At 37.3% G+C, this 23398-nt stretch overlaps 1 protein-coding gene across 10 annotated transcripts in view; it reads right to left on the bottom strand.

Annotated features, from left to right (window-relative positions):
- Positions 1-23398, bottom strand: part of TENM3 (teneurin transmembrane protein 3) — a gene marked incomplete at both ends in the record, with an annotated part of 500748 nt that overhangs the window by 141407 nt on the left and 335943 nt on the right. For all 10 annotated transcript variants that reach the window (XM_080710678.1, XM_080710680.1, XM_080710681.1 and 7 more), the window contains one exon: positions 10640-10762. In XM_080710678.1, the coding sequence (XP_080566804.1) occupies positions 10640-10762 (123 nt within the window). The remainder of the gene's footprint in view (positions 1-10639; positions 10763-23398) is intronic.

Here is a 23398-nt window from a genome sequence, read left to right as displayed (position 1 = left end):
TGTTGGAACATAAAGCTTTCAGTGTGCTAAAGAGAGGCAAAGTTTAAAGTATATTTTATTGGCGAAGCCTCCTTTACACATGGTCCATGAACCCAAGGCAGGCTTTGGTGTCTTTCTCTGTCTTGCATACATTTCCATAAAAAAAAAAGTGTGGTGTTAAAAATGGGGTATTTAAGACCATTACTGACATGTTGGATATCAGATCTATCATGGTGAGGGCAGGGGGGTAATAATCTGTTTAATAACCTCATCACCTATACTTAATGATTTTCAAACAATGTTTTTCACCTGTAGAAAAGTTTCAGCATGACAGAGAGTCAGGAAGGCAAGAAACAGTAAACGCAGCAGTGGTTGTTTATGGCAGGGATTTGTGCTTTCATTGTCTACTTGTGTGAGTAGAGAAGAGCTTTGGAACTGAAAAAATGCAGAGTAATTTATTTGAACTGAAAAAGTAACCCAGATTTATTTATTTACTTAGGTACTGGGGATTGAACCCAGAGGCATTTTATCTCCAAGCTACACCTCCAACCCTATTTTATTTTTATTTGGAAACAAGGTCTTAATATGTTGATGAGAATCTCACTACTCACTGAGGCTATTCTTGAATCCTCTGGTCTCAGCCTCCCAAGTACTGAGATTACAGGCAGGTGCTACCATACCTTGCTTAGATTGCTTTTTTTTCCCTGACAGAAAGTAAATTTGATGTTTGTGAGTACTGGCTCTACCAGTTAAATTTCATAAGGGGTATTTCCCATAAATTAAATAAAATGTACATATTTAGCTGGGTGTGTTGGCACATGCTTGTAATCCCAGTACTTGGGAGGCTTAGACAGGAGGATCGCAGGTTCATGGCTAGCCTCAGCTACTTAGTGAGGCCCTCTGCAACTTAGTGAGACCATGATTCAAAATAAAGGATCAAAAATAAAGCTGAGGGTATAGCTTAGAGGTAGAAGGCCCCTGAGTTCAATCTCTAGTACTGCCAAAAAAAAAAAACTTTAAAAGGTACATATTTAAAGCACATAAATAAATATAAAGTATTATAATAGCAAAGGTGAGTTAAAATAAACAATAGTTCCATTTTCTGAGGATACTCGATTAAACGACACCAAAATGCTGCCAAGTACAAGAGTAGAGAGTATAATTAGAACGATTTTGCTAAGCCAGGGTAAAGCCTTTTTTTGGTATACTACACAGAAGAAAAGGACTAATTCAAAAATCTGTGTGACAAATCTTTTTCAAAGAAGGTAGTTGATTTCAAAGTAGGCTGTAGGTTTCTCCTTTAGCTTTTAGAAAAACAGAAGGAGAGATGGGATGGGACTGGCTGCTTGTAGTTTACTCCCTATATATTTTGGAAATAGATCACAATGTGATTTTTGACATATAACTAGTAAGGATTTCAAAGAATTGAACAACTTCACTCTAAAGATAATCCTTCTATTCCCACCTACTGATTCTGCAGCCAGATTTCTCACATTTATATTTATAAAAAAGAAAACAGGAATGGAATTAATAGAGAATTTGGCTCTATTCTTTAATATTCACCTATATACACATAAACTGAAAATGTCCTCCTTCCTTTCATCTGGGGAGGTATTTCCAATACATTTTCACTTTTTACGTCTCATAATTATAAAAATGCTTAACATATTCATATAATAACTAGGTGATATTCAGTTAGATATGTAAAACTAACAATTGTAAACACAATTCAGTATAGAAGAAAATAGATTTTAAAAAGAACTTCTATATGGCCTTAGGAAATTGAAAATTTTTCATTTAATTTGCATATTCTGTTTAAAGGGGCACAAGAACAACACAGTTTAAAGATCACTTGTGTATTCTAGGTTTTCCTATGAAATACAAGTCTCATCTCTAAGTGCCTGTCAACTTCTATTTGCTTCAAATTATTACCTATTTAGAATGAATTTATTTTGAATCAAGGTCTTAGAATGTGCCTCTGCTGAAAGGTATTTGCAGACACGACCTTTCATTATAATTAGTGATGTAGAGATGTGAGGGCATCGCTGTTTTTTTTCTGCTTAAATCCCCCAAGGTGGCAGGTTAGATTCGTGCAGCATCTCAGCATAGCCTCTGGTTTGAATGTCAGGGGACTGGAATTTTGTAAGGGCCTTTGTCTTGTTTTTAATTCTGTCCTGTTGCTTTTCAAGTCATGGCGCTTCTCTAATTTGGCCAAGTTGAGTGTGGTCCTCCCTGTTAGTATTTTTCAAATGCTCTTTATTGATTGTGAACACACCTGGGAGTCTGTGAGCCACTGACACAATTTGATAAACTTTTAAATACTTGCACAACCCCTTTTTCTGAAGCTCATCAGTCCACTTAGATAAAAGCAGGGCATCGAAGTCTTTTATCACGTCCTGAATTCCAGAAGACTTTGGCTTCAGAGGAAATAAAGGAAGGCCAGTTCTAGGGCTTTCATCCTCCCTCACGGAGATCACTACCTCCACGAACCCCTAGAGTCTAAACCTGGGAATGATCATAGGCAGCACCAAGGTTGGCTGCAGGGTTTATTAAGAGAAAAGAAAAGAAAAATGGAGGAGAACACAGAGCCAGGAGAACAGAGCGCCTTGTGGTTATTCTACACTCAGAGCTTGTGGCTTAGAAATCAAACCAATTAAAGCTTCACAGTTAGAGTGAGATGTACCAAGTCCTCAAACACAACAGGGCACAAGCTTGAAGACTTTTTTCAACATGTCCTGTCGTGCCTGAATGTGGGAGCCACTAGCAGTCTTTTCACCTGCTAACTGTGATTTTTTTTTCTTTCATTAGTAAGGATGTGTCACAACAGTCTTATTAAGTAAGGTCTTAAAATAACAGTTGCCAGTGTGTGAAACCATACAGAGCCATGTACCCAAGACTATTGTTATTCCCCAGCTATTGATACCTGGCTTATATGAAAATGCATCTGTAACATGACATTAAAGAAAACCCTTCAAAAATACCTTGATCTTCAAAACATTTTTATAAATAGTAGTTTACCAACCCTAGAAGTTATAAAGACAAAAAAAGAGTACTGAAGACCATGTTGGTAATTAGGGAGTTTGATATCTGTTTGAAAACTATTTCGACATCGGAAAATACCGCAAGTTACAAAATACTAAACATTTTTTCAAATGTGTCATGAATTCACCACTTTCTTAGGATGTAAGTGGACAGTACTATAATGATTAAAATGGAAAGGCAGAAAAGAGAACCCAACCATCAGGGTGTAACTCTAATTGTTGAAGAGGTAAATGTTATCATTATAGGTCCCAGAGATGCACTAATAATCCAGACAACAGGAAGCCAAGCTAGGCATTTATAGACAATCAACAGCCTGCTCTCCACTTCTGTGACCTAACTGTGGGCTCATCCCCTACTTTGAGATCTCTAAGAGAGCAGTTTTTTATATACCCACATGCCAGCAATTAACAATCACAAGCTAAGTGAAATAAAACATAGCTACTTTGCAAACATAGTTTAGTGGACTAAATCAATACAGCATCTAATTAAGGAACTATTATACATTACAATAACACAAATACTATAAACAATATTGAATAAAACTCAATGCAAGAGCAACTCTGTTAGTCCTACTTCTTCAATTCACAGGCCGTCTCTTGCTCTATATCAGACCTAATTCTCTGAAGTGATCTCAGATTTGAGAAAATTCATACATAACAAACAGTCATAGAAAATTTAAAAGCAAGAGCAATTATTTAACAGGATGAATCCCATATATGTGGATATACACATGTACTTGTTAATTTGTGCTCATACAAAGGATTTTTTTAAAATTGCGGAGTCATTTGCCACAGTTACATTAACCAAAATTTATGCCCTTTCATTTTAATCTTAAGTTATCATGGATTATCCTAAGCTAAATTTGGCATTCTCATTGCCCCTTTCTGATACAGCTAATATTTAGATGTCCTAACATAGCACCTCACTTCCACTTTTCTCTATTGTATATTTATTAAATCATTGCAATTGCTTGCCTGATTTTTGTCGTGCCTAGCAATTCACATGCTCTGGGAACAACTGTGCCTGTTTTTTAAAATTTTAAGTGCTGTATTCTGAGAACCTCACTCTGTGCATGGTTCATAATTTATGCTCAATAAATAGATGTCAGTGAATGAATACTATGTATTCAAAGAAAAATTAAGGTTAAGAGTGATTTCATACAACCCAAATTTTAACTAAAAACATAAATAAATGATAGGGATTTCCATTATTGCTTTAGAGAATATCATTGATGCTAATTTAAGGGTCTATCTTCTTTAAGAATTTTGCTATAAATTATAAACACATAATCTTGAGTTTCAGAAGAATAAACCAATAGTTAATGAAATGCATCGCTGTTTGGCATTCTACATGTATTATCTGATTTAAACCTCACTATTACCTTATAAAGAAATGAGAAGTTAGAGAAGGTAATTTGCTTCAAGGCCACTAAGCGGTAGAACTTTGATTCTTAGCCATTCTACTATGCCAGTATCTGCTTTGCATTTACTTTACATAAGACATCGCTCTGGCTCTTCATATCACATCTGTTCATTCATTAATTCATTCCTTCATTCATTCAACAAAACACTTTTTGAGTGCCTATCACAGGCCAGTAACTGCTAAGAGCTTGAATAGAGCAGAGGAAAAATAATAATCCTTGCCTTACAGTTTAGCAAAGAAGGTATACATTAAATAGGAAATAGCCCTTAACATTCCTCAAGCATTTACTATGTATTACATACCATTTAAAGTATGAGCTTTGATTATTCAAGATCATTCAATGAGGTAAATACTTATTAGTTCCTTTTAATCTTTGCAAGAACTTAGACACAAAGAAGCTATGTCACTTGTCCCAAGCAATACAGTTATTGGTGATCAGCATTAGGGCAGAAAACCAAGTGGCTTGGCCCAAAATTCTACACTCTTTATCGCTCTGCTTTTTGTTTCTGTATTAAGGTGTGGTGCGATGAGCAGCCAGACTGTGGATGGCTTTGTAAGTTCTTTAAAGGCATGTGACTAGAATCTAGGTCACTCCGGAGGTCAGGTGAGGTACTGTTACCTCAAATTTGGGTGTGAAGAATAGATGAGCAAAGCTGGAAAAAGTACAGATAACTGTGAGAAATGGTAGAATTCAAAAGCTATCGTGGAGTTAGAGTTGTCAGGACTTGGCAATTGATTAAACACGAGAGGTGAGAGAGTAGGAGTCAGGCGCGACCCCTACACTTCTACATCGGGTAAGTAGGTCAGTGATTATGTCATTTCTGGTGCAGGAATCCCTGAAAGAGAAGCAAATTTGGAAAGAAAGAGGATGTGGCCATTGTGTTTTCTAAAGATGGCTAACGGTATCTCCCATCACATATGCCTTTGCACAATATGTCTCCCCATTTTCTCAGTCAAGGAAAGAAACGTCCTTTCCCATGAAGCTGACTGACTGTATTTGATTTCTTGACAATAGCATGTGATGAAAGTGATGTCCCAGAGTATCTGATGCTAGGTCATAAGAAGCCTTGTAGCTCTGGACTGGGTTTCTTGGAGGCTCCCTCTTGGGGTCCTCCTTTTCAGAACCCATTCCTACATTCTGAGGAGCCTAAGCAACTGGTAGCCATGCTTAGGTATTCTAGTTGATAGCCATAGAATAGCTGAGTCTGTGTCAACGGACAGCATCAGAACCATGTGAGTGAGCCCCCTTGGACTTCCAGCTCAATGAGAAGGCAAGAACTAACTGCTAGGTCAATTGATAGAACTGTAAGAGATGATAAATTGTTTTTGTAAGCTACTGAGTCTTGGTATTGTTTCTTATGCAGTAAGAGATAACCAAAGTAGTTGATGGGCTCAATTTTAGACACATGGAGTTTGAGATGCTTGGAAGCCACCCAAGTGGTGATGTTCCAAAGTTACTTGGATAGATTTTATGTAGTTGATGTCTGCAAATGAGGAGAGCAATCTACAGTGGACTTATTGATTTGGGAGTTAACAGCACACAGAATGTAACTAAAGCCAGGGAGTGGATGAGAGAATACAGAGTAATTAGATAACAAAAGAGCAGAGTCCTGAAAAACAGTAACGTTTAAAAATCAGGTAGAGGGAGATGAGCCAAGTAAACAAACTGAGATACTGCTATCAAAAAAGTCAGGAAGAGTCATGATGAACATGATATCCCAGAAGCTAAGAAAAAAGAAAATTTCAATTACAAAGTCTAGGTCAAGGCAAGTGTGATGGTGCATTTCTGTAATCCCAGTATTTGGGAGGCTGAGACAGGAAAATTGCAGGTTCAAAGCCAGCCTCATCAATTTAGCAAGTCTATCAGAATTCAAGAATCTATTTTCAAATAAAAAATAAAATAGGGCTGGGAGTGTAGCTCAAAGGTAAAGGCCCTTAGGTTCAATCCCTAGCACTACAAAAAAAAAAAAAAGAAAGAAAGAAAGAAAAGAAATGAAAAGAAAGAAAGGGAGGGAAGGAGGGAGGATAGGAAAAAGGGAAAGAAGGAGAAAGGAACAAACAACTTTTAAATGTTATTAAGAACTCAAATGATAGCGAATGAAGGGTATTTACTGGATATTAACGCGGCAATGGGTAACTCTGTAGGACACCAGTTTTAATGAGTGGACAGTCCTAGAAGACAGAGGACAGTCCTGAGAAGGGAGAAGTGTACAAACCAGAGTGGAATAGGAGTAAGTGAAGGGTAAAGACAGGGGAAAAGGCTATGTTCAAGAAGCTGGCCATAAGGAAAGAAGAGACAGATTCGGTGGAGCTGGAGTAGGGGGACAGTTTAAGGGAGTTTTTTTTTTTTTCACCCTAAGATGTGAGAGATACAATGGTGACTGGGTGGGAGTCAATAGACTAGAAAAAATATATAGAATGGGATCAAGAGAACTCATAGAACAAATAACCTTGCAGAGAGGGAGAAAATGACAAAAGAATGGATCCACATACACAGAGGAATGGAGATTTGTTTATAGGAAATTAGGAGAGCTTTTTCTTCTATTTTTCTGCAGAACAGAATACAAGGTCATATGCAGAGAGAGGATTTTTGATTGTAGTTTAAAGCTTTGCAATAATTGTCCAGAAAACGGGGGAAAGAACTTTGCATGAGGAATAGAGTAGGGTTGTTAGAGTGTAGAAGTTGGTGAGCCAAGAGATAGGTATTATTATTCCTTCTTTATATGTGAGGAAATTGAGACTCAAAGAGGTTAAGTAACTTGTTCAAGGTTAGAAAGTAAATAAATGAAGGGAGCTAGAATTTGAGCATAGGCCTGTGTGATTCTTTCCAGTACATTAGGCTAAATGAATTCCTTGGTTCAAGGGAATAATTTTAGTTTCTACAAAGGCTATTTTTAGCACCAAACTTTATTCTTTCCTATTTATTCACTTTGTCCATTTCCATTAACTTTGCCTGATATCCTACACTTCTGATATCTCATCTCTAAAGTTTGTTGTCAAAATTTGTTGTCAAAGAAGGTATCCAGAATAATTAGTAAAGGATCACACATAAAAGACAAATTTTTCCTTTCGGTACTAAGCACCACTTAGAGGGTTTGGTTCAGTATTAACTCAAAGGCAAGCAGGGAGTTTACGGAACCATTAGCACAGTGATTGTTCCTTGGAAATATATTTACAAAGTAAGAATAAAATAAGGCTGCATAAATAAGAGTACTGCATTTAGAAGTTGTTAAGTAATTTTCTTGTTATGTTCAACACAGTTAAGTCTCCTAGTGCGTTTTTGTTCAGAATTCTCAGGCTTTCTCCAGGGTTGCAATCTCCTGGAATTTCTAATGAGAGGATGTGATCTACTTCTCTGGACAGCTTATAAATTAAAGTAGTGGGTGATGGTGCGTGGATATTAGAAGTTCATCATGGAAGTTTAAAAGCAGTAGAGTTTAAGAATCTCCTTTCTTGCAAATACAGTCCCTTCTGCCCCACCCCATCTATATGTATTTGAGAAATAGATGCTAAGAAACTTTATTTGGGAAAATGAAAGTAAGATTTTTTTTTTTTTTTTTTTTACAGTTCAGAGGTTTGGGGGCCATCCAAGAAATAATAGAGAAGGCTACGTTGAAAAAAGTTCCGACTCTATAGAAAGAGAAAGTCCACTGTGTAGGCTACAGGTTAGTTCTGCAGTGTATTTACCTCATTCTGGGCTGTTGACTCTTCCTTATTTGGGACACCTCTTTACAACGCCAGGAAGAAGGTATTTTGAATACATGTACATGCATTCTATGGACGGGCACGTCTATTGGCACACATCAATTGTACACTCTGGTATCACATGGGGCCACTTCCATCTCTCAGATTGTAGAGGACTCACAGAGAGGTATTTGTAAAACTGTTATACTCAGTAACTTATGAAATTATTTTATCAGATTATAACTAGTGTTTGTTAAAAGTGGGAAATACATTCCAATAAAATAGCAAATACTACAGTATGTTTTACAAAATAAGACAAGTATTATTTTAGAAACCATTTCATATATATGTATATATATTGTGTGTGTGTGTGTGTGTGTGTGTGTGTGTGTGTGTGTGTGTATGTGTGTGTATGATGGTTTTGATGCAACTCTTTTTTTTCTTCTTCTTTTTTTTTTCCAGTGCTAAGGATTAAACCCAGGGCTTCACACATGCGAGGCAAGTGTTTAATCTGAGTTACACCCCAAACCCTAAAACTTGGATTTCTTATTGCAGTCATGGTCAGTCATTTAAAAGTCAGGGTTTTAGAAGACTGCAGTACCACTGAGATTTCTGAAGCCATATTCGTGTGATATTCTTCTAATCCTCTGGAGCTGATATGATTCTAGACCGTCTATTTTAGGGTTGCCCTACAATTCTCTTGTAAATCAAACTACTACACACTTTGCCTGAGGTTACAAAGTAAATACTCAAAGGAGCTGGGATTTGCATGTAGGCTTATGTGAGCTGAGGGATGCTGAAGTGAGCGGATGTATTTCCTGGGAAAATACCAGGATCCAGCGCTGAGGCGGGGGAGTACCTGTGAACCCACAGCTTTCCATGCCTCCCAAGTACTGTGAAACTAATTAGCCATGCTTTATTTTCATTTTCGTCACAATAAAAGGTTAGGGTGCTGTAACATAAATAAAATGTCCACAATAAGCATTTATTTCTTTAGTATAATTACAGTTCCTTCAATCTGTAAAAATGTTCTCTACACGTGTAGTTAATAAGAAGCAATGTGACCATTTTCGCAGGATCCATCTACTTTAGGAGAGTCTGGATATTAATCAGCACAAACAAAGCCAACTATTCTTGGTATCTCTGCAGTCACTTTGATCTGTTCATATGTGATTTACTGATGTATAAAACAAATAACTGTTTAAGGCAACTAAAATTGTCCTAATTGACATGTCTCACCTGCAGTTTCCACTAGAAAAGCTTTTGCTCATCGCCCCAACCCCACTAACACACTGCACAGTGATGGCCCCTGTCTGCTTCAGGGGTGGCCACATGTTTGTCACCGACCCACAGTTCTTTTGAAACATAAAGAACTTTGTTTACAAAGGCTCCTGGCAGGCGGGAGCATTCATTATTATTATGAAAATCTAAAGTCTTATGAAATTCACCAACTTCCCTAAGGAGGAAGAGAAGTATTATAAAGTCCCATTGTTAAGCAGAAGATGAGAAGGCAAGGAACAAAAAGTTAAAAGGCATTAGTCACAGGGATGCACACATGTACAATAGAGGCCTATACGCTCATTACATATGCACTAGCTTTTTCTAGTCTTGCGCAGATACTGGCCACCTGAGATGGACATAATTGATACCAAAGTGAAATATGAATATACTTGATAAGAAGACGAAGAGGAAGAAGAGCTGGAGAAGAGGGAAGAAAAATTATCAGGAGACAGAAAAAGTTTGATCAGGTTGCTTCAAGATACAAAGTTTTAGCACATTTTGCAAAATGTCAGAGGAGACTAATGCCAAGACATGTGTGTGCGTGTGTATATATATATATATATATATATATATATATATATATATATATATATACATGGATAATATGCAAGAATAGATAATATAAATATACATATGCATGTATACATTTTTCTGGGTGTTTATATTGGCAAAATGAAATACGGCATTCTCTAACCACTTAAATTCCATTTTTAATTCAGAGCCAATTTATTTGAAAGTCTGTGTTAGCTCAAAATGCAAACGCAAAGGTTTAGAGAAAGGGCAACCAGAGGAAAGGTCAATAAATTACAATCCTTTAATGTGTTTTATATTTAAAAGCTTTTATAATAAAATTAATATAGTATTCCAACTCCACATACAAGTTGAATGAAGAAAACTTAATATGCTCAAGGTAATAGAAGAGGCAACATACTAAATTCTAATCTATTTGTGGGCTGAAAATAAAACCCAATATATACTCGCAGAAGGAAAAGGCGGAAAAGCCTATCACCCATAAAATCAGAAGGCAGAAAATCTCATTATTCCTATGACAAAAATGTGAATTTTCAAACTTTCAAGTAAATTACCAAAAGCACTCATGAAAAGATGATATCTGTAATTTCCAAACCTTTTTCTCTTTCCCTTATACACTGGATGTAAGCATGGGTAAAAGTAAGTTTATGGAAAAGGGATGTTAAAAGAAAAACACAGGATACATAATTCTTTCTCTTACCGTTGTCGCCAGAAGGTAATGATACAGTGTTTGTTGGCATGGTATCAGAATTCACTTTTCCATTCTCGAATGTGTCATTTTCAGTCTGCTGTAACTGCCAGTTGAGGCCAAATAGATGCATTGCTGGGGGTAAAGAATACAAGTTGTTTAAAGGTCTGCTGCTCTTTAGCGCCAAACGCAAATGGTAAGCATGTTTATAATGAGAGTCATATGTAAAGTTAAAATTTCCATTTTTTGGAAATACCAAGGATAATTGCATAATAAAAATTATAAAACAGAGTTTCTCAAACACATGCAATTTGTGTAGCAATGCTATACAATATGGCTGTATTTCAGTAATGATTTAATATTACCCAGTTAATTGGTACCAGGAAGGTCTTAGGAATGAGTCATTTTTTGCTACTTTCTTCTTTCCTTCCCTCTTTCTTTCTTTCTTTCTTTCTTTCTTTCTTTCTTTCTTTCTTTCTTTTTGTGCATACTGGAGATTGAATACAGGGACATACTACCTCTTACATATGCTCCCAGTCCCCTCCCTTCCTCCCTCTCTCCCTCCCTCCCTCCCTCCCTCCCTCCCTTCCTTCCTTCCTTCCTACTTCTGAGCTTTACCCTCAGCCCTCCTGTTTTATTTTTTATTTTGAAAAAGGGTTTTGCTAAATTGTCGAGGGCCTTGCTAAGTTGCTGAGGCTGGTCTTGAAACTACAATCCTCCTGCCTTGGCCTCCCAAACACTGGAATTACAAATGTGTACCACCAAGCCCAACTGTGTTCTACATCTCACTAAAACTGGTAGAATGCCCTGTGGCAGCATCTGCCAAATGCATTTGACCACATATCATTTGCCAGTCACAATGCTCTGTTACAATACCTACATGTTTTCACAATATTATATATATACAGTGGTTTAAAAAACTGACTTTGCAGATGAATTTGTTGGTAGATGAAATTATCAGAATTGATTTGGATGTGAAAATATAATAAAATTTGAGTATCTTATATTAAAATGAGTAGTTTTAAAATTTATAACATATAATTCAGTAATGACACAAACTGAACAATATGTGCATGTGTCAGGTAATTTCATGTGAGTTTCTGATGTGGTATAATTATAATTTGATATAACAAATTTATCAAAATGTTATAATGTTTTTACTAATTTTATGTATTTAAAATATTTCAAGAATATAGTTAGAAGACTGTGATACATATAAATATGTAACTGTAATTTAAAATTTTAATATATTATTTTTCTTAATTTATGTAGAATAGTTAGAAGAATAAATCACTATAATATTAACTATTAGCAATGACTAAACAGTGATTTGTACTCCACAGACTATAACTTAGAAATTACTTCCTAAGGAAAGCTAAATATCCACAGGGAAGCTCAGTGATGGTTATATATTGGTATCATGAAAGAGAACTTTTTTTTTATTATTTTGCTCAATCTACAATTGAAATTTACCAGAGAGATGTGAAATTATATATTTAAATATCCTTGTCAGCCAGGGATGGTGGTGTATGCCTATAATCCTAGTACCTGGGAGGGTAAGGCAGGAGGATTACAGGTTCAAGGCTAGCATGCAGTAACTTGGGGATACCCTATTTTAAAATAAAAAGGGCTAGGGGTATAGCTAAAACGTAGAATGTCTCTGGATTAAATCCCCAATGTAACTCCTCTCCACAAAAAAATCCTCGTCAGAAGCAGTGTGAAAGCTATCACTTTCAAAACTCATTAATAAATAAGCAACACATTATCCAATATTGTAGTAGCAAAACTATATTGGCTCAATGTAAAGAGCAATCGGTTAAATGCAGTTAGATTTTTGTTCAATCCTTACTCTAGGATCTAGTCTTGGACAAACTATTTTGAAATATTAGGTTTACTTAAAAAATGAGGCTTGAACCTCAGTGGAGCCAGGGAGGAAGGGTAAGGGAGGAGGAAGATTGAGGTTCATTAAGGGAAATACTACCATGGACTGTGTGTATACATGTGAATACACCATTGTCAATCTGGGTACTTGGTGCTGGAAGGGAGGGAAATGGGGAGGTGGGGGCACTAGGTACTGTGTGCATGTATGTCATTGTCAACATGATCTACATTATGATGTGAGACTAAATGCACCAATAAAAGCATATAAATGAGGTTTGTTTAATTGATGGGAATGTTCTGGACAGTATATGAAGGATACCTAGAGACAGTGTGAAAGCTCTCACTATGTATGTTTCATTTACTTGTTCTAAACTCCAGATAACTCAACTATTTGGAGTCTCTTGACCTGACCATACCACTTCTCAGTAACAGTCCCTTTTGTCTACAATGCTCCCCCACCGCTATAAAGTACCTAGTAGTCACTCAGAGTGTGGGGGTCAACTTCTTGGAGAAACTAACCAGTTGGGTTGAGTATCTTTCCCAAGAAATAAGACACAAACAGATATAAGGATACAATGCCTGATACTTTGTAGGTCTAAACAAGTATCTGTCAAATAAATGAATTAAGATTAGTAGTACTTTTCCTTTTTGTTTTTTTTCTGGGTCTGGGGATGGAACCCAGGGGCATTCGACCTCAAAGCTACACCCCCTTCCCTATTTTTTATTCTTTTATTTTGAAACCATGTCTCACTGAGTTGCACAGGGCCTCACTAAGTAGCTGAGGCTGTCTGCGAACCACGATCCTTATGTCTCAGCTCCCTGAATGCTGGGATTACAAGCGTGCGCCACCACGGCCTGGCTAGTAATACTTTTATTTTCTAAAAAATATTTTTGGTACAAAGGATTAAACCCAGGTGCATTCTACCTCTGAGATACATCCCAGCTCTATTTTATTGTTTATTTTGAAATAAGGTTTCCCTAAGTTGCTTAGACAGGCCTGGAACTTGCAATTCTCCTGTCTCATTCTCCCAAATGCTGGGATTACAGTTGTACACCACCACACACCACTGAAAATTTAAAATCTAAGAAGATATTGTGGTGGATAATAATATAATAATTTAAAGTAAAAATATAAAACAAATGTCTGAGAATGAAGAGCATATTAATGAATGGCTTCTTTAGCATACTGCATAAAAAGCAGCTGAGTAGAGATCTATTACAATGTATGATTGAGTACACAACAAATCAATACGACATTCTATTACCAGTTCCACATTCTTTTGTTAATATCTGGTATAAATTCATGCTATAAAAGGATCCCAGCACTTGGGAGGCTGAGACAGGAGGATCACAAGTTTCAGTGTAGCTAGAGTACAGGGTTTCACTAGTGTTCCAGTGTAACCCCCCACCCCAGAGTAACTAGTGAGACCCTGTTTCAAAATAAAAATAAAATAGGGCTGGGGGTATAGCTTGGACGTAGAACGCCGGAGTTCAATATTCAATACTTAAAATGAAAAAGAGAGGAGAGAGAGGTACCAAACATAGGTAGCTACATTTACCCTGTGTATTTGTAACAAATATATATAATCACAATGCCTGCTTAAAATGCAGTCTACCAGCAATTCCATTTAAACTCTAAATTTCCATGGATTAAGATATAGGTTTCAGAATTCTCAACTTTATAAGATGTCATCTTTTAAAGCAGTATAACTTCATATGTCATTTTGCATTAAATTATGTACTGTTTGAGTAGCAAAATGTCAGGAGCTTTCTAAACATTTACCACTTCATACGTTTTTCAAGGTTTTAGATACCTTGGAAATTTTTGAACAATATAATGGGAGCTGGTTTTGCATACAGCAAAGGCTGACAGACATACTTTTGACACAGCAACAATAAACACAGACCGTCTCTCACTTAAAATGGGTTGACTTCTGATTTTTCAGCTTTACAATGGTGCTGAAGCTATATATATTCGGTAGAAAACATACTTTGACAATTGAAATTTTACTGAGCTAGCACGACGCAGTACAGTGTTTTCACAATGTTGGGCAATGTTAGAAAGCAGCAGCCCTCAGTTAACCACCTGAGCATAGGGAGAAACCATAGAGACGGTAGGGTATGTTAACTCCAAGCTAGGGTGTTTGGTAGGTTAGGTGAAATCAATGCACTTTCAGATCCTGGTATTTTCAACCTCCCAAGGGTTTCACCATGACCATAAGCTAAGGAATACCTATATTCCAACAAGGTCACAATTTCCATGAGAAATAATTTATCATCATTGCAATCTTTTAATATAAGTCTTCTTGAATGATAGATTTGCTTGTCTTACTGGTTTTAATCGACTTTGAAGGGTAGAGATAATCCATGGGATAGTGCACAGATGTCAATGTTAAAAAGCAATGTGATGTTTGTGTTATTAAACTTATTTTATTTTTTGTCACATGGACAACAGCTTTGATATACACAAAATCTCAAAAATATGGGATGACTCTGGTTTACTTAATATGTTGTATAATGAGAATCATGCCCAATAATATTGTATCTTGTTTAATACTGCATTGAAAACAGAAAGCAAGAAGTTATTTGGTCTTAAGAGATTATCTACCTTGAAATTGTTGGCACTGGGTATTTAGTGATGCTCTCAACACTTACTATGTATAACTTAAGATTTATATTCATACATAGGGTTAATGAGAGAGAAGAAAGAAGTAGGCAGAAAACTAAAAAAATGTCAAGAATGCTCAAGAAATTACTAAGCAGTAGTGTAATTAAACTACATGGGATATCTTGGAAAACAAACAAAGAAAAAATTAGCTAATTAAAATGCATCTGCAAGCCGGGCATGGTGGTGTATGCCTTTAATCTCAGTACTTATGAGGATGAAATAGGAGGATTGCAGGTTCAAAGCCAGTATTAGCAACTTAGTGAGGTTCTTAGCAACTTAGATCTTGTTTCCAAATAAGATATAAAAAAAATCTGGGAGTGTAGCTCAGAATCAGAATGGATTCAATTCCTAGCAACAAAAACAAAAACAAAACAAAAAACCCACCACCACCACCACAAAAACCCCTTCAAATAAAGAAGAATAAGCTGGATGTGGTGGCGCACACTTGTAATCCTGCGCTTGGAGCCTGAAACAGGAGGATCACACAGGTTTGAAGCCAGCCTTAGTGAGACCCTGTTTCCAAATAAAATAGAAAATAGGTCTGGGAGTATAGCCTGGAGGTAGAAAGCCTCTGGGTTCCACCCTCAGTACCACCAAAAAAAAAAAAAAAAAAAAAAAAAAAAGCTTCAGTCTTCATTCTTGAGCTGAAAACTGAAACCATGGGAAGGTATTTCCTGCCATATTCATAGATGGTACCAAGGATGCTTGGTTCATGCATATCCCAGCAGGGCATACAGAGAGTGACCAGAAGCAGTGGTGAGCTCCATGCTCCATGAGTCTCCACTTCTAGGGGCACGGTATAGGTAGGGCGTGTATAGTGGAAGCAATTCCAGATGCTCTCACCAACAGAGAAGGTGTTTCTCCTGCTCAATCACAACATCCTGATGCAATTTTTAAAAAACGACATTCAGTGAACAAACACTACGTGTCAGGTCTGTGCTCCTGCTTCCCTTGTATTATTTCATTTAATCTTCATGAGTACTCCATCGAATAGCTACTACTACTTTTTCTTTTTTAAATTTTCAATCTGAGAAAATGGAGGCTTTTTGAGATAAGATTTAAGAACCTTATAAGATAGACGGTTCCAAGCCAGTAAGCAGTGGACCTTGGCCTTAAATCTAGACCTCCGGATGACAAATGGCGTACCACAGCACACCTCTCTATTCTGCCAGAGGGCAGTGGAGTGTGGAAATCCATACAGAAGGAAGTGAAATGTAACTTTTGAGAGGGTCTCAGATAATAGATAATGCTTCCCTGCTACAGCAAGAAAACCCAAGGCTGAGTTAGTATGGGCTTAGAGGGTAAGCAGGGGTTTTAGACAGGCGGCAAACACTTGTGTGTCCCGAGCACAGTTCTTCCATACAAATACTTCCCCACTACACTATAATGTCTCAAGATAAAACTTTATAGCAATTTTATGATGATAATAAAATTAAGATCAGGCTACTTTGGTTAACTTGGAGATTCTTAAAAATGATCATTTAAAAACTGCATAACCCACAAAATTATGTCTGTAAATATCATACTTGCTCACAAAGTTTTAGAAATAATATCCAGATAGACTTAATCTTTAAAACATGTTTACTTCTAATATCACATTTTATGGTTTTATACAGTTATTTCCATATATTTCTAGATGATTTTAATGTGGAAGGAAGAGAGGCTAGACTCATATCCAAAATATTACCCAAGGCAGAATTTGTAGATGATAGCAATAATATGTATCTGTTCAGTGTGTTTTTCCCACTTTAAAACAGCTTGATGTCTATTACTTGTACTAATGCACTTTGTGAGCAAGACCATTATCCCCTGCTGCATGCAAATGAAAGGTAGACACACAGGGTCACCAGCTTACCTGATGTCTCTTACAAAGTTAGTGTATGTAGAGGACTCATGATACGAGCCTGGCCCTATCTCAAAATTCCTTTTCCTACACTGTGCTTTTCCCCTCCTTATCTGGTTTGTTCTGAATTAAAACTGTGCATCCCACATGAAATAAAATTTAAAAATTTAGTATAAATTGTTACCTTATCATTTTTTTTACAGTGGCAAATGTAATCAGCAACTGTCCATATGTTAAGTTGACTTCTCGATGTAAGAATTTTTACTCACTACAAATGGTTGTATTTTGCAAGATTACTTATAAATTGGTTGCTTGGAACTGGACTATATTTTCTCATATTAAAAATCTTAGACATGATGGGCTATGACTCTAGTTGATCTATACAATATATATATATCTAAATATATTTATTTAGATATATATATATATATATATATATATATATATATATATCATCTCCAAGAGAAACATGCATAGATAGAGCATTAAAATGCACAAACAAGAATGTTTACAGAAGCATTATTTGCAACAACCCCAAAATGAAAACAACCAAGATGACTACCAACAGTGGAATGGATAAATACGTTACAGTACTGACATACAGTGGAATCCTGTACAGCCCTGAAAATGACTGAACTTCTGCCAGATACAACAATATGGACGAATCTCACAAACATAAATAGCCCTATGAAGTGAATACCGTTTAAGTGCATGTGCATTTTAAAGGCAGTCATAATCAATGGAGAGAAACTGGGCATGGTGGCTCACGCTTGTAATCCAGTATTTGGGAGGCTGAGACAGGAGGATTTTGGTTCGCAGCTACCCCCAGCTACTTAGTGAGGCTCTCTGAAACTCAGAGAGACCTTGTTTCAGCCGGGCGTGGTGGCGCACGCTTGTAATCCCCGCGCTTGGGAGGCAGAGACAGGAGGATCGCTCAGGTTCGAAGCCAGCCGCGTGCGCTGGCTTAGGAGACCCTGTTTCAAAATAAAAATGTAAAAGTAGGTCTGGGAGTGTATCCTGGAGGTAGAAGGGCTTCCAGAAACCCCAGTACCACCAAAAGAGAGAGAGAGAGAGAGAGAGAGAGAGAGAGAGAGAGAGAGAGAGACACCCTGTTTCAAATTAAAGAATAAGGATCAAGGCTGCGGGTGTAGCTCAGAGGTAGAATGCTCCTGGGTTCCATCCCCAGTGCCACACATACACACACACATGAAAAAAAAAATCAATGAGGAGAAATAAAATCTCCATAGTGATTATCTCTAGGCTGGAAAGGATAGATAATAGCTGGGGGAATCCACAGATCTTCTAGATGCTGTTAATATCCTATGTGCAAGGTGGTTATACTTGTGTGTTTGCTCATAAACTGCATGTTTTGCTTTTTCCTTCCTTCCTTCCTTCCTTCCTTCCTTCCTTCCTTCCTTCCTTCCTTCCTTCCTTCTTTTGTTCCAGATTGGCTGGCCCCACAGGCATTCTACCTCTGAGCTACCTCCCCTCTCACATCCATCCATCCATCCATCCATCCATCCATCCATCTATCTATCTATCTATCTATCTAGAAACAGAAACTCTCTGAGTTGCTAAGGCTGGCTTCAAATCTGTGATTCTCCTCTCAGCCTCCCAAGTCCTGGAATTACAGGTGCACACCACAAAGGCTGGCTTGTATGCTTTTCTAACTATATATTATACCTGAATAAAAATTACTTAATCTATCTAACATGTAGCAAATGTATGTTGCTGCTCTCCCTGAACCTCCCTGGAAGTACTGTTCTCTGCAAGACTTCCTACCACAGTCTATGTTACAGCCCCCTGAGATAGCCAGAATCAATTTGGATGCAGAGTAAAGATGCAGTAGAGAAGAATGGAAAATGACTCCATTAGGTGGGAGGAAAAGGGAGGAGTGAGGAAAGGCTTTCCTTAGTGCAAATCTCAGGTGTCAGGAGGAAAGCAATATGACTAAGTACATGCATGCACTGTGTTAATGGCTGTTAGCCCATGGTGTTTCTGGGTTGATGTAGTTTTTAAACATTATGATTTGTCTTGGCAAGAGTGTGTAGAAATTGAAACCCTGGTGCACTTTTGATAAGATTGCAACATTTTGCAATCTCTATAGAAAATAGCATGGCGGCACTTCTAAAATTAGAACTACTATATGATCCAGGAATCCTACTTCTAGATATTCTCAAAAGAATAAAAATTAAAGTAGTGGAGAGCATACTGGCAAATTCATGTTCATATCAGCATTATTCCCAAGAGTCAAAAGGTATAAGTAACCCAAATGTCTATCACTGGATGAATGAATAAGAAGAAGTGGCATATACATATAATGAAATGTTATTCAGCCTTAAGAAAAAAAAAAAGGAATACTGTCATATGACAGAGCATGGATGAGCCTTGAGGACATTGTGTTAAGGGAAATAGCTAGCCACAAAGCACATACTATGTGATTCATTCATATGAACTATATTCAAATTCAGAGAAATATAAAATAGAATGGTGGCTACCAGGGGCTGGAGGGAGAAAAGGGGAATTGTTGTTTAATTAGTATAGAGTTTCAGTCTTGCACTATGAAAAAGTTCTGGAGATCTGCTGCACAACAATGTGAATATACTCCACACTACTAAATTCTACACCTGAAATGGTTGATATTTTTATGTTACGTATATTTTAAAATTATAATTAAAAACAAAAAACTATTATGTCTGTCACTCCAGAGAAAATGTTTGCTGCTAAGATAAAGAAATGTGGCTCTGACACAGCAACCAACTTAACCCAGAGAGCACTGAGTGATCAGTACTGGACAGTCACTGATCACATCCCAAGGGCTCCTGCCTGCGACCCTTCTCTTTGAGCCTGTTCAGCAATGCTTTGGGTGAAGTCGCAAACCATGTCATCAGAGTGTGCATGTTACACAGAGCTTTGAGAGAGTGTATCAGTGCCATCCTTGACTACAGAATTAGGCTTTCAAAGTATCTCTTGACTCTGATTTCCTTCAAATTATTGTGGAACTTCTCTCCTTCCCTTTTACTGCCATGAACTTCAAAAGAAGAGACCACAATATTGTTTAAGCTTCTTCAATGCACAATCCTGGTTTTCTCCTTACTTTACCTTCTCTCTTAGTATGTAAAACCTCTCTCTCAATGGTTATGTGTATCTCTTGATTTGCCATATGCAGTGGCCTTTTTATCAATATCCATCCTGTTGACATTTCAGCGGCATTTGTCAACAGTAAGCGCTCATTTTTAGTACTCTTTTCTCCTTTGGCAATTCTCCTGGTTTTCTTTCAAGCTCTCTGGCTGCTCTTTCTCAATTGTCTTCACTGAATCCTTGTGTGTAGGTCATACATAGGGCAATTCACAGGTACTTTATACAGTAGAGTTACTCTTCCCTGCCCCTTTGATGCCTATAGCTTTGCTTTGGAGCATGAAATGTGGGCACAAGTAATATGTCTCACTTGTGGGAGGGAACCTTAAGAACCCATATGCAATTTGTTGTATTTCCATGCAGAGATCATGGAAACATGTTGAGTCATGTTTCTGTTAATCTGGGTCCTTGAGTGAGTGCAACCCAGTTGACAGGAACCACATTGCAAGTGCAGTTTAAGCAAGAAACAAGGCGTCACTCATGTTAAACCATTGCAGCAGGATGCCTCAAAGATGGCTCTGAATATCCCTGCCTCCTGGTCTTCATATTCTTGCATAATTCTCTCCCCTTGAGTATAGGCTTCATTTTCTGACTTGCTTGCAATGTGAAGCATATGGCAGACATACTGGTACGTCTCTTCTGAGCTTAGGTTGTGAAAGTCTCCAGCTTCTATTTTGGTTGCCCAATCTCTCTTGCACTGCTTGTTTGCCATGGGTAAACCAGCTGTCATATCATTGATGAGAAGCCCATGTGGTGAGGCACTGAGGCCTGCCAGCAACCTTGTGAGTGAGCCTGAAAGCAGATCTCCCAACACCAGTTGAACCTTCAGATAAGACCGCAGCCTTAGCCTATGGTTTGACTTAACATTAAAGAACTTGAGGCAGAGGCACTCAGGTAAGTTGCGATCAGATTTTATGATCGACAGAAACTTGACAAAATAAATGTTTGTTGTTTCAAGCTGGTAAATTTGGATGTAATTTGGTACGCTACAATTAATGACTATTTAACCTCTGATATTTTTAGGGTTTCTTTTTACTATTTTATAATCTCTCTATTGACCATACAAATCCTTCCACTATCTGTCCTCAAAATGTAGACATCTAACCGAAGCCACCTCCCTTTCATCACAACTGTTTTAATGACTTTGACTTTCATTTCTACATGAATGAATAACTTTCAAATATGTATTTCTAATACTACTTTCGGGACTGACCCACATTTCAAACTTTATCTTTCACTTCTAGATATACTTAAAAATCCTGTGGTACCTCAGACTTAATCCTCATAATTGTTTTGCTCTCTGAGTTTCCTTCCTCTATTTATAATATTGTTTTAGCCTAGCCAATGACAGGCCTAGGCTGACTCACAGTTCTGTGGATTACTGCATGGCCTTGGGTAATAATTTTATCTCTGAAATCCTCTTGCCCAAACATTAAATAGAAACTATGAGTACCTATTTTATAGATTTGCTTTAAGTTAAATAAAGATATCCCCCCCCTACCTCTCTCTCTTCTTGAATTAGTAGCAATATTCAATAGAAGTTAGCTTCCATGACTGGTAACCAAAAATGTAAACCCTGAATCTTTAACTTCTCTTTTTTCCTCAACTTCTCATCCAATCAGTTGCTAGGTCCAGCAATATTTCTTCCTAATTACATTTGTCTTGTTTTCAGCATCACAACCCTATTTTAGGACCTCATTTAAATTTTCCTTTAATTTAGTTTTTATCTCCAAGCTATATATGCAACAGTTTTACAAAATTTGTTATGTAAAACTGCAGGTCCCAATCCACTCATCTAAATTTTTTACTCCTTAGATAAAATCATTCTTGATTCTCTGGGTGAGTTCTGTTAGTATTTCCCTCCTATGTCCTAATAGCACTCTTTGATGTTACTCCCTAGTCTTTCAGTTTTAAATACTACCTAGTAAACAGAGCTTGGGAGAGATCCTCATGGCTTCTAATTAATTTCCTGAGCCCCTTTCAAACCACTCCACACATGGCTGTCAGAGATGTCTTCCCAAAGGGTGTCTCTGATCATGTGATGATGATCTCCTCATAGGTACCCATTGATGTATCTCCTCCTTCAGACCCTGAGAGCTAACCCTGCCGGCCTGTCCACCCTTAAACCATGCCCTTCATCTTTTTGATTCAGTGGCTTTGTTTCTTCAATCCCTGGGTTTCTGGGATGCCTCAATCCCATCCTTTGCCCAAGGAAAGTTCACTAGCACCTTATTGTATAATGAAGTCTCTCTAGCATTAATAACTATACTTATTGCCCAGCACTTTGTATTATTTTACTTATATTTGAATTTTTCTTTTTACTTCATAGAGTTTGAGGAATGTAGGTTGTAGGAGAAGCAGAAATAGATCTTTGCAGACAGGAGGTAAAAGTACTTCAATGGACAGAGAAGGATGAGTTTGAGAGTTAAGTGTATAGAAATTTAGCTTTGAGAAAATGAGAGAAGATAAAGGAAAAGTTCAATTTATACTTCTGCTTTTTTTTGTATTTGGCCTACAGTTGATCTGGGAGGCCTGAGTCCCTTAAACTGAATTGTTTCCTGAGAACTAGGGGTGACTAACAGAAGATCTTGGACAGTTAACAGTCAGGAGTCTTGGACAGCAAAACATCCCTAGTACAAATCCTCCCTTTTTCTCAGGCAGGGGAACATAGGTTTCAAAAATGATTTCCAATCAGTCAGAACCCCTTTTAAACCTGATATTTGTTGTGTGCAAAATTAAGAGCATACATTTTTTTGCTGCCAGCCAAATCATTGATTAAAAAAAGTTACAATAATATCAACTCTAGGAGTGACTTTCATGGCTATTAAACAATTGATAACTATCGAAACCCATGTTACAGCCAAATAGTCTATTTTATTTAATCTATTTATTTATTTATTTATTTATGGTACTGGGGGAAGAACCCAGGGGCTTTCTACCTCTGGGCTATACTCCCAGACCTATTTTATATTTTATTTGGAAACAGGGTCTCACTAAGTTGCTGAGAGCCTCACTAAGTAGCTGAGGCTGGCTTCGAACCTGTGCCATCCTCCTGTCTCAGCCTCCCAAGTGTGAGGATTACAAGCATGCGCCACCACGCCTGGTTTCAAATAGTCTATTTTAGGCTATGTCTTCTGAGGTGAATTTGTGTTATTAAGACTGTAACAAATTTTAACATGTTGAAAATTGCAATCTTTCTTATGTAATTAAGAAATATCTATCCTACCACCTCTTAGTCCCC

This window comes from Muscardinus avellanarius (assembly GCF_963383645.1).
Source record: "Muscardinus avellanarius genome assembly, chromosome: 14".
NCBI classification, from domain to species: Eukaryota; Metazoa; Chordata; class Mammalia; order Rodentia; family Gliridae; genus Muscardinus; species Muscardinus avellanarius.
The sequence above is the reverse complement of the archived record's forward strand: the minus strand, read 5'-3'. Positions and strand labels throughout refer to the sequence as shown.